An 11,265-nucleotide genomic window follows, 5' to 3' on the forward strand; every position below is an offset into this window, starting at 1 on the left:
CATTTCTCTCAAGCTTCACGAAAACACTTTCATTCTTCAATTTGCATCCCGATGCGTTTTTTCTTTCTGACGGCCGTAGCTTTCGTCATCGCCAGTTTATTTGTCGACGAATCAGTCGCGAAAGATCCACAAGGACATGTTCACAACAGGGTTAATTTCGATACTGTGAACACGAGCTCAAGCCCGAAGCTCTTACAAAAGAATAGTGGTGGTTTTGTTGTCGAGAAAGGGCACCCGTCATGGAAAAGCTTAAGGCGTTGGTTAAGTCTTCCACGGTGAATTAAGATAAGCTTCAGCAATGGCTAGACATGGGGCTACCCGCTGGACAATTGTTCAAGAACATGAAACTTGACAAACCAAACGTCTTCTCTTTGTTTCAAGATCCCAGCTTTGTTAAGTGGGTCCAGTACGCGGACGACTTGAGTACCAAGTCATCTCCTAAAGAATCTTCGGTGATCTCCACCCTGACATCATTGTACGGCGACATAGTAGTCTATGAGGTGATTTATGCTGCTAAAAGGTACCCAAACCTGAGAGAACTCGCCTTAAAATTGCAAGAGGATCAGTTGCGCTACTGGATAGCCATTCGGAAGGGCCCGTCGATGTTCTTTGATTTGCTAAATCTGAACCTAACGTGGACAGGGACATCTATCTTCTCGAAACCTGAATTTTCCGTTTGGCTTAAGTACGTAGACGATATGAACGCAAGACACCCCGAGGCAGCCCCGTTATCGATTATCCCCACGCTGACGCAGATTCTAGGCCGAACTGGCAGATGTGGCAATGTTGAGCTCGTCAAATTTATTGACGCCGGGAAAGTAAGTTTTAATTCCGAAGCTGTCGCTAAGAGAGTGGAGAGTGATCTGTTTGACTTCTGGCTTTGACGTCGAGAAACACCTGACAAGATCATGAACGTGCTAAACACGACACTCCAACCCCAGCTTTCTTGGGGAGCCCACGATGGAATGAATGGGAAAAGTACTTGAATGTGTACAATGCCAGATTCCCGGAGAAAAAAACCACAGCTATTGATACATATGTGGGAAAACACGGTGATGTCAACCTGGTAGTTCTACTGACCAAGGCGCAAACGAGAAGCGATACGAAAAATCTTGCTGCGAAGCTGCAGGCTGCACAGTTTGAGACGTGGGTCAGAAAGGGTAAGACTCCCATGGGCGTCTACAACGATCTGCAGCCTTACTATCGGAACGTCGACTTCTTCTATGAGCCGATACGCAAGACGTGGGTCTCGTACATAAACATGTTTTTTTTTGAAAAAATCTGGCAACTGTTTTCGGAATTAAGTCGCACCTTCGAGGGCACGAATTTTTTACGGATTCTTACAGCCGCCACCCAGTTCCCTAATTTGGAGAGTACGGCAACCAAGCTGCGGTATGATAAGGCTTCGACAGTTTTTGCTAGCAAAGAATCTCCGGAGAAACTATTCAAGCTACTTGCACTTGACAGTGTCGGGAAGAATTTACTCAGCGACACTCTGTTCCACAAGTGGATGCGTTATCGGCGTTATCGGGAGAATTTCAACAAAGCCAATCCGAGATGGTCGGTTTCCTGAAGGTATTCGAGGGAAAGCTGTTTTTCCGGGGTCAGGAGAGCAAGTTCAAGCGGAATAGCTGTTCACCATCCTCGTACTCTCTCCCAGAACGACGGAGCTCGTAACCAACTCGTAGTTAGCAGTCATTTTAGATTTCTCCAGCTCGAGAAGCAAGCAAAATTTAGATTTCTCCAGCTCGAGCAGCAAGCAAACACAACAACCAAAACCGGAAACTCCTGCCTTCGCCATGCCTGCCCCAACACTTCCACGCGGCTCCTACCTTCTCCTTTTTCCCGAAGACGTTGAGGGCGCCATCGACACACCAGCGTATGCCATGGTGAAAAGTTCTTGTGGGGCTACAGAAGCTGTCATCTTGGACGGTGACAATGACGATAAAGAGAAACTGGTGAAGGTTCCGAGGACCAAGGCGCTGGCAAGAAAGGTGGACCGAAATGATGCGGAAGGACAACTACTAGGGACGTGGATAAGACAAGCTGTATGTGTGAAGAGCGACGGTCGCTTCCGTTACGGTCAAGTGACTGGCTACTCGGACAACCGTCTTACAATCTGCACCCTTTCTGGACCGATAGAAGGCAACCGCGATGCTATCTGCGACACCGTATACCCAGTCGTGGCACTGGTAATGGGCTGTCACCAGCTCGAAGAAGAGACCTGAACTACGAGCAACTGACGGGCATCCACGATGCCCTCATGGAAAGGCTTTTGTCCCCTTCGACATATGAGGCCCCTCAGAACGCGTTAGCACTGGCGCAACTCATGCAAGGCCTCCTTCCTGATGTATCCCCGGGTTTCGATAGAGTAGCCAAGTGGATCGATTCGCATACAGGCGAATGTACTCGAGTCTCTGTGCAACACGTGGTAAACTACGTTTACTTCGTGGATTGAGGCAAACCAGTACCCAGTCACGTGAAGGCCTCGTTCGGATCATCCTTTTGCAATTTGGTGGGAGACAGTAAAGCTACTGAAAACGTACCGGCTCCGAATCTAGGTGCGGCACAAACCAACCCGTCCAATTCGTCCGGATTCTTTGATATCCTACGCGTCGACGACGATAAAGAAGAAGCCCATTTGGAGACTCTGCTCGCACAAACCGTGCTCTCAGGAGAATCTGACAGTAGCCATCCGCCACGTGTTACCCCTCGAAACCGTTTGCAGCACCCTCGGCAACAGTCGTTGCGGCCTGATGCTACAACAGGCGACGCGTTCCCAGCCAGCTCACACATTGCCACCCGACTAGCTGATGCGTCTACAGCAGAGGAAGAAATACGCGCCATAATCCTCATGCACAAGCCCCACTTACTATCATACCACCTTTCGACCCAATCAAATCCAGACTCGTCTTTAAAACGGCCGGCAGCCGTGGACATCGACGGCTCAGGACGAAGAAAAACAAATTCAGCTTCCACCCCTCAGCTGAGCAGCGGCGGGTACATGAGGCGGTCACAGCCGAAGCGCACAGAGGTAAGTCCCCTTCAGAATTTGTGGAATCATTGGTATCAAGCAGTGACCTGTGGGCCTACCCTGGGGTAGCTACCCGGGCATACGACCTAGAATTCGGAAGCCGCGGTCTTTCATTCCTTCACTTTACCCCAGTAAACCAAATGCTGCGACTCCGACGACAGCGCGACAGCTTTATCAACATGAGCGATTTTTCAGTGTCAGCAAAGTTCTCGGCTGCTCCAGATCCTTCCTCATGGGAAGACGTTCTTGCTGGCGCAAATGGATTTCAACAATACTGTATCGCACATTGTGATACAGTGACGCAACATCTCGGAACCGCCCTCTACAACTTTGTCGTGGAGCTTAAAGCCCGTCAATTATGGCCACATGACATGCTGCTAACGCTGGTGCTGTGGATTGACGCCCAGCTTGAACGGTATCGCAGCGCAGTGATCAGAGACATCGACGCTGCGTCATCCACACGATTCATGATACCAGCACAGTTCACACCTAGCAATGTCGAACTCCATGGACTATTACTTGCTGAGCAGAGGAATCAATTCGACGCGATTCGACAATCCTCGGGGAACCACGCGACTCAAACGTCAAATACTTCGCGCCAACCACGCAGCCAACGCAACACGGCCAACAGCACGAAAAAGGAGCCAAGCGACAACTACTCCTTACTTCCTCAACAGGATGGAAAAGAAGTCTGCCTTAAGTTCATCTCAAAGAAAGGGTGCCCGTCCGGCGATCAGAACGTGTGTATCTTTGCCAGTAGAGCGCACTTCTACCCAGCGGCCATTTCCGACCAACTGCGCAACTATCTTCGCCGAAAGTTTGGTGGTGTTCACAGCAACTACAAGTGAAGGAGTCCAGGAGCCGATGGTCCTTCGCTCCCTGGACAAATTAGCTTGGACAGTCAGACGGTAGTCGCATCATCAAATTCGCCTGTGCATCGTTCTTATCAACAGTCGTCAGGCGTAGGCACCAGGAAATACGACGTGCTCAAGGAAAACAGCCAATCCACGCGGAATTTCGGACCCTCAATCTGTTCCAGATCGGACGACTTGTTGTCCACTGCTCCACTGCTCAAAACACTCCGTCGGCAGACCCTCGCAGGTTGTACCAGCTCGGTCGACGTGGTTCAGTTCGAGCCGCTGCGAAGCATACCAAGTCGGCGGCCCAGCGCACGTCGTACCAGTTCGGTCGACGTGGCTCAGTTCGAGCCACTGCACAGAAAGGCAATCGAGCAGACCGACGCAGGTAGTACCAGTGCCGTCGACGACTCAAGTGAGGCTGGCCGAGATCGGCACCTCAACGCAGGTTGCATCGTTGAGTGCTGTGGTGGCCGTGACCGACATGTTCCCCCCTATAGTCAGTACTCCAACCCACGACCAAGTTCATAGGTTGTACGCGACCAGCTAGCAAAACGTTTGACTACCAACGCCTCTAATCGCCTCGACATGTTCAGCAAAAAATGCGCAGGATTAGGCATTTCACCACCAGCTAACTTCCCACTGCAAAACAATAAGCGGCAATGGCAACTCAACAAAGAGAATCAGCGGGTGGTAACTGCAATGGCGCTGGATCATGGAATGAGTCTTCACAACATCGTCGAAATAGTGCGCGGACAAACCAAGAGCGATTATCGGCCGAACAAAGCGTTGTGCCCCTCACGGCTCGGCAAGTTGCTTGATGGCTACAAATATAAAGATCTACTGATCAAGATTGCACGTGAGGGCATTCAACCATTGTGGCGAGCCGATAACCCACCCCGCCCACGACCAGTAAAAACCCACGGCTCCGCTTCACGCCACCTGAACGGAGTGATAAAAGCACTCCGTAAGGGCCAAGACGAGGGTCAGTATCTGATTCTGGACATCGCTGTGCTGGAACGTTGGAAAAATATCCAAGTGAGCCCCCTTGGTGCAGTGATCAAGAAAAATTGCGATCCAAAGGAGGACATTCGTCTGATTCATGATCTCTCCTTTCCCCGGGGTAGCTCCACCAATGACATGTCAACGTCCAATTCATCTCCAGAAATCGAGTACAAGCACGTTTCAGCAGTGGCTCGAAGAATCGTGGCGTGCCGTATCAAACACAAGGATGCAGTGGTCAAAATTATGAAAGGTGACGTTAAAAGCGCGTTTCGAAACCTCATGGTAGCTAGTGGTCATGTTCGGTGGATGGCAGCCACGATCCCAAGTTTGGGAGTTCTCATCATCGACATGTCAGCTCCTTTTGGGTGGACAAGCTCTCCAGCATTCTATGGAGCTTTCGGGGGAGCTATTACGTGGCTAGTCAGTCGTGAATCCCCGAATTCGTTGGACCCAAGTTCTGGTGATAACGAACCATTTATTGCGTATGAGTGGGTGGACGATCACGTTCTCGTCGAGCCACACATTGGAAACCGACTGCACCTTGCAAATGAAGCACTTCGACTCTCGATGTTGGCAGTTCTCGGACCCGGATCCATCAACGAAGAAAAGTTCTCGGCGTGGGAGACGAAACTTCAAGTCCTCGGATTGGCATTTGACACAGCTGCTTGTACCATTTCGATGCCACACGACAAAAGCGCTCGAACGGGTCAAAACGATGCAACGCCAGCAGTATACCACACGAACCCAATTGCAGCAGCTTCTCGGCAGTCTACGGCACGTCTGCCCGTGCTTAAGAGCGGCAAAACCATTTTACCAACGCCTTCAAAGTAAGTGCACTCGAACACCCCGATACGGCAAGGTAGCAGTCGATGATCACAGTTTATAAGATCTGTTGTGGTTTGAGGCAATCCTGAGCGAAGGTCGTCTCCAAAACCTACATCTTGCCATTTTCACCAACGACCAACCAGTGGATGTTCATCTGTACATGGACGCTAGCAACTACGGCCTCGCAGTACTAAACCCTGTTACCAAACAGTACATTCAACTTCAGTTCGATCAAGAAGAGAAAGACCTGATCCACACATCGACAGGCAGTGACGGATTCAACATTAACGTCAGAGAGCAGCTGTGTATAGCTCTTGCTGCGTGGATATTCGGCCCGACGTGGTCTACATCGCCAGTGGTTCTTGTCAAAGCATGGTCCGACAACACGTCAGCAGTATCTTGGACCAACAAGCTAGCGAGCTCTAATCAAATGGGTCAAGAAGTGAATCGTGCGATTGGGCTAGCAGAGGCTCTCTTCGGCTTTCGTATGAGCTGCGGTCACCTCCCGGGTTCAATCAACATTATGGCGGATGCTGGGTCACGTGCTTGGTCCCCCCTCATGATAAAATCTGGTCTAACCTTTCCTTTCAATGGCAGCAGATCCCCGTTCCGCCCAATCTCCGCAAAATATACAAGACCTTCTCAAACAACTTCAATCGCAAGCATTGGCCCCGGGATCAAGACCGAAGTACGCATCCACGTGGAAACGATGGTCAGAGTGGTTCTCCTGCCACGGTTTCGACAAGTGGCTACCCGCAGATGCGCAACAACATTCGCTACAGCTTGCCCTATTTGCCATCCACTACTGGTACTCAACCACGACAACGACAGGAAAACCACTATCCACGAACACCGTTCTGTCCGCCATTAGCCATATCTCGTGGTATCATATGCGAGAACGAGGTTACTCGGTTGGCCTCCACGCAGGACACAAGTCGGCTGTGCGCGGGATGCAAAGGATGTCTCCACCGTCAAGGCAAAAACAACCAGTCACGCGCAAAATCCTCCAAGAACTTCGTTCACGCTGCAACTTCAAAACAACCCACGATCGCGTGCTATGGGGGGCTGCGGTCATGGGCTTTTTCTTCTTGCTCAGGCGATCCGAATATCTCGCCGACGGCAAACGAATCAAACCATACATCATTCGCACGAACGACGTCAAGTTCTTAAACAAGGAAGGCCTTATAACGGAGTCACTTAAATGTGCTGAGCAGTGTCCATACACTTTCGGGGTAGTAAAACCGACCAAGCCGGCTCCGAAACGTCAAGAACACTGCACAGGTCTGGATCAACGTGACTGTGTCCGGTTTTGGCTACCTGGGAGCTTGTACAGATCACGAAACGCTTCGAGAATAGCTCTGTGTTGTGCTCGACGAGTCCTGGAAGAACTCTCACCTCCAACGCACTGGTAGACGCTATTAAGACTACTGCAGCATCAGTCGGCGCTGACCCATCCCAGTTTGGAACACACTCAATGAGAAGTGGCGGAGCAACGGCTCTCTTCGCAGTTGGTCCGACAGACTCACTATAAAGCTCTTTAGTCGTTGGTCCTCATACGCGTTTGAACTATACACAAGAATGAACAACACAGTCTCCGAGTCTCTATCGCAGCGAATGACGAAGGGTGCCATGTTTAGTGTTAGCCCGGCTACACCGGAGGGGCTTCATCCAGCTCAACATTCCTGAGCTGGCCTAGCTAACACTTCAACATGACATGACTGCGCCCCTACTTGCTGTATGATCACGGAAATGGTCGGTTTCCTGAAGGTATTCGAGGGAAAGCTGTTTTCCGGGGTCAGGAGAGCAAGTTCAAGCGGAATAGCTGTTCACCGTCCTCGTACTCTCTCCCAGAACGACGGAGCTCGTAACCAACTCGTAGTTAGCAGTCATTTTAGATTTCTCCAGCTCGAGAAGCAAGCAAACCCGCCGCACCTGACCCAAAACGTGGGGGGGCTTCATCCAGCTCAACATTCCTGAGCTGGCCTAGCTAAAACTTCAACATGACATGACTGCGCCCCTACTTGCTGTATGATCACGGAAAAATCATGAGTCGTGGATTGACACGCTCCGTATTAATTACCAATGGAGTGGGGTAGAAAGAATTATCGAGACAGGAATGCGGAATCCGAGTACAAAAGAGATGGCTGAAAAAGTGGAGAATGCGTTTCACAACTACTGGCTGAATAGGAAGAAGACGCCCAAGGATGCCTTCCGTTTCCTGTATCTCAACACTATTGATGAAAAAACGCTCATCAGCCCAAAATTTAGCACGTGGGTAAAGTACCTGAATAACTTCGACGATCGATACCCTGGAGAGAAGACGACAGTGCTTGACGGCCTTCTGGCTTTCTACAATGACAGAGCTCTATTCAGGATGTTTAAAGCTGCAGAGGAAGATCCCAGCACGAAGAAACTCGTCACCGATCTTCAGAGTGCTTTAATCCTAAAGTGGCGAGATGCCAAGGAGACACCAGAAAAGCTTATGAACATGCTTAATGGCGTGCCAAACTCCCGTGAAATGATTGATCGATACTCCACGCTAATATCGGGGACGAGAACAACCTCATAATCAATTCCACTGAAGTGGCTAACAAATGTAATAATTGTTCATCATAATTGCGTAATGTGCGTCCTTGGATTGGAGCCACAAATATGCCTACCACTCTAACAGGGATCAGGTCTTTTAAGCGGATGGGTTTTTTCAGATACCTTTCCTGTCGGATGAATGTGGCCATCGCTACAGGAAATTGGTCGGTCCTACATGTAGGAACCTTATCGATGTAATTGGATGAACAACGGAGCGTAACCTGCGATAACATTCGTACAACATTCAAGCACAGTAGCACTGTACAGGTACATTTCACGCACACGAAGCCTCAATTTTGAAGCCGTAGAGTTTATGCTTATTGGAGAAGTAGTGTTTGGACTCACTAAATTAACCGGTAGGACGACTAGAATTTCACGTTTGTATTCTGCAGAGCGTATGGGTAGTAGCTGAATATGTTATGGCTGGCACGCTGGGAAGTCGTTGGCGCTAGACGACGGAAGGTTCTGTCTAGTACTATTTATTGCGTCGCATTAGAAAGAAAACAGCGCATCATCGTTTCATAGGTAGGTGCTAAAAGACGAAGCGATCGATTGCGTGATTCTGCCACGTATCGAAGTGTTTCAATGCACACAGTAGCATCGTGAACGCATTTTTTGAAGTAGTTGCCGAAGTGCGGTCGCGACCTGACGTAGCGGTCAGTAAATCTGATAGTATTGAAGTGAACGGGACAACAGTAATGACGGTAGTATTAAAAAATATAATACTAATGCATGTTAGCTGCAACTATTGCCTACATCGCACCGAATTTTTTTAATAATTACATTATTTCCTACCCTGAACTCCCCCTTCTGTCATGTTTCTTCTCTCATCCGCTACCTGGGCATAAAGCTCTGTGCTATAATAAATGTCAGATCTAGTCACGATGGCTAAATAAAGTGGCAGTGGTTGTGTCTTCTTGTATCCATATTGCATACCGTATACATTGTACCGTACGTGTTACACGTTACACGTAACGTGTTTAATATTCTTTAGCACTGCAACCAATCACATATCCGGATCTGTGTTGGACGCTAAAATAATGTCTAACCACGTCGAGGAACACAATACCGTGTTGAAGAAAAAAAAGTAGTCGATAGTTACTTGTCAAGCAGCGGGTACAAGGTGCTGCGTCCATGCTGCGGTGCATTCACTGGAAGAAAAAAAAACACGTAACGGCGAGTATACAGCGGTCGAGACCGTTCGCAATGATCCGACTGCATTCTTGTCGACAACTTTTAGGTCGTGTCTGTATGCTCAGGGAGACTGTCTATAGCACGTTCAAGTGAAACGAGTCGTACTCTGACTCGTTTCCTCTATACTAGCACGTATTGCGCTGACAAACTTTCACGTTGAAGTGAACCCACTCCGAGCTGACAACGGGCGTATACGATACACTTCGATCGCTGATCGAATGCGCACCTGTCGTGCGCCGACGGCGTGAAGCTCGCACGACAGCAGACATTAGAATAATATTCGACCGCGCTTATTGTTCAGCGGTACGGACGTCGAGGTGTTATTGTTTTGGTGCAATTGATATCAAACCAGATCTGCACTCTCAAACGAAATGGCACTGCTATATTGTAAGCTTTTATTTGCGACGAAGTTGCTCAGTTCCACAGCAACATTAACCGAAAAGCTCACTTACTTGACGCAGATTTATATAGGTAATGCTAACCAAATAGTTGTTCACTGACTAATCGACGGATCATTTTGGCTAAACATTGTGCTTTTTCTACCAGACCTTTATAGATGCACCAGCTTCCACAAAAACAAAGCATGTGGACCCATAGATAGATGAGTGATTTCAAATATATCGGGAAAGTAAGAAAATAGTCTCGAATCCAAAATTAATTTTGTTGTGTTCGCATAATATATATATGTATATATACTACAGACACATGCTATTATTAAAAAATATATATTAAAGTACGTTCTCCATAGGAATATGTAATTGGAACCTCGTTGTTCGACACTTGAATGCCCGACACCATTTTATATAGTAACAGGCCCCCCCATCTACGCCCTTTTGTCAGTTTGCGCAGTTTCCGTTTGCTAAAGTACATCGCCATTGCACGGTTCGGTTAAGATTCGGACCGTCGATTGGATTACGGTCCCGTTTTGTAAGCGCTCCCTATCATCGATCAAGGAGTTGAGCTCCAATATCAAACAAAGATATGTTCTGCGACTCGTGCTGTGCAGGCCTGGAGTACGCTGCGTAAATACTACATCAGTACGACTATCCACAATCGTGTCGCGATGACACGACGGCTGCATGATCTCAAAATGGACGACGATGCGGCAATGACCAAGCATCTGGACGCGTTCGACGAGCTGGTCGTTGGCTTGTAGACGCTGGGAGAACCAGCTGACGACGCACGACAAATGGTCGTGCTGTTGAGAAGTTTACCGTCCGAGTACGAATTGACCTCGTCGATCATCGAGAACGCAACAGATGTGACACTTAATGATTCTAAGAGAAGCTCTTGAAAGCATATGAGCGATTGAAAAAAAAGGAGACCGCGGAGCGCGGTCGAGGTGAACGGCGGCAGGTTCAGAGACAGTTGCGGAATCGGTCGAAAGCAGAGCGGACCGGGAAAACGGGACGGACCACGAAAGAACGAATTCGGTTTCAAGGGCAAGTGCTTTAAATGTGATATAGTCGGACATATGAAGTGGGCTTACCGGTCAACGCCAGAGGTCGTGAGGAAGACTCCGTATTCGCAGTGGGAGAAGGAAGGACGGATGACTGATCGACAGCGGTGCCACGTCCCACGTGACGTTCCACCGCGAGGATCAGTTCGAATACGAAGATACGGTTACCGGAGTTAAGGTGACCATCGCGGACGGAACGAAGCTCCGTGTAGCCGGGCAAGGAACGGTCCGGTTGACCGGTTTGGACGAAGGACGCATCAGGATGATTGAGGTGCTCTACATCCCCGGTCTGGACAGAAGTTTGA

At 49.0% G+C, this 11,265-nt stretch overlaps 3 protein-coding genes across 3 annotated transcripts; all 3 read left to right on the top strand.

The window, feature by feature from the left end:
- Window positions 1-308: 308 nt before the first annotated feature.
- PITG_16710 (uncharacterized protein) lies at window positions 309-2,870 on the top strand (the record flags this gene model as incomplete). The annotated part of the gene is made up of 5 exons (XM_002896889.1): window positions 309-500; window positions 643-685; window positions 1,071-1,160; window positions 1,347-1,560; window positions 1,748-2,870. The coding sequence occupies 5 exons, from the start codon at window positions 309-311 to the stop codon at window positions 2,226-2,228; spliced, it is 1,020 nt and encodes a 339-aa protein (XP_002896935.1).
- Window positions 2,871-6,093: 3,223 nt separating this feature from the next.
- PITG_16712 (uncharacterized protein) lies at window positions 6,094-7,116 on the top strand (the record flags this gene model as incomplete). Its single annotated transcript, XM_002896890.1, has 2 exons — window positions 6,094-6,108; window positions 6,319-7,116. The coding sequence occupies 2 exons, from the start codon at window positions 6,094-6,096 to the stop codon at window positions 6,889-6,891; spliced, it is 588 nt and encodes a 195-aa protein (XP_002896936.1).
- Window positions 7,117-7,861: 745 nt separating this feature from the next.
- Window positions 7,862-8,321, top strand: PITG_16713 (RXLR effector family protein, putative; the record flags this gene model as incomplete). Its single annotated transcript, XM_002896891.1, has 1 exon — window positions 7,862-8,321. The coding sequence occupies one exon, from the start codon at window positions 7,862-7,864 to the stop codon at window positions 8,288-8,290; it is 429 nt and encodes a 142-aa protein (XP_002896937.1).
- Window positions 8,322-11,265: the final 2,944 nt, after the last annotated feature.

This window comes from Phytophthora infestans, genomic scaffold, assembly GCF_000142945.1.
Source record: "Phytophthora infestans T30-4 supercont1.51 genomic scaffold, whole genome shotgun sequence".
Lineage (NCBI taxonomy): Eukaryota > Oomycota > Peronosporomycetes > Peronosporales > Peronosporaceae > Phytophthora > Phytophthora infestans.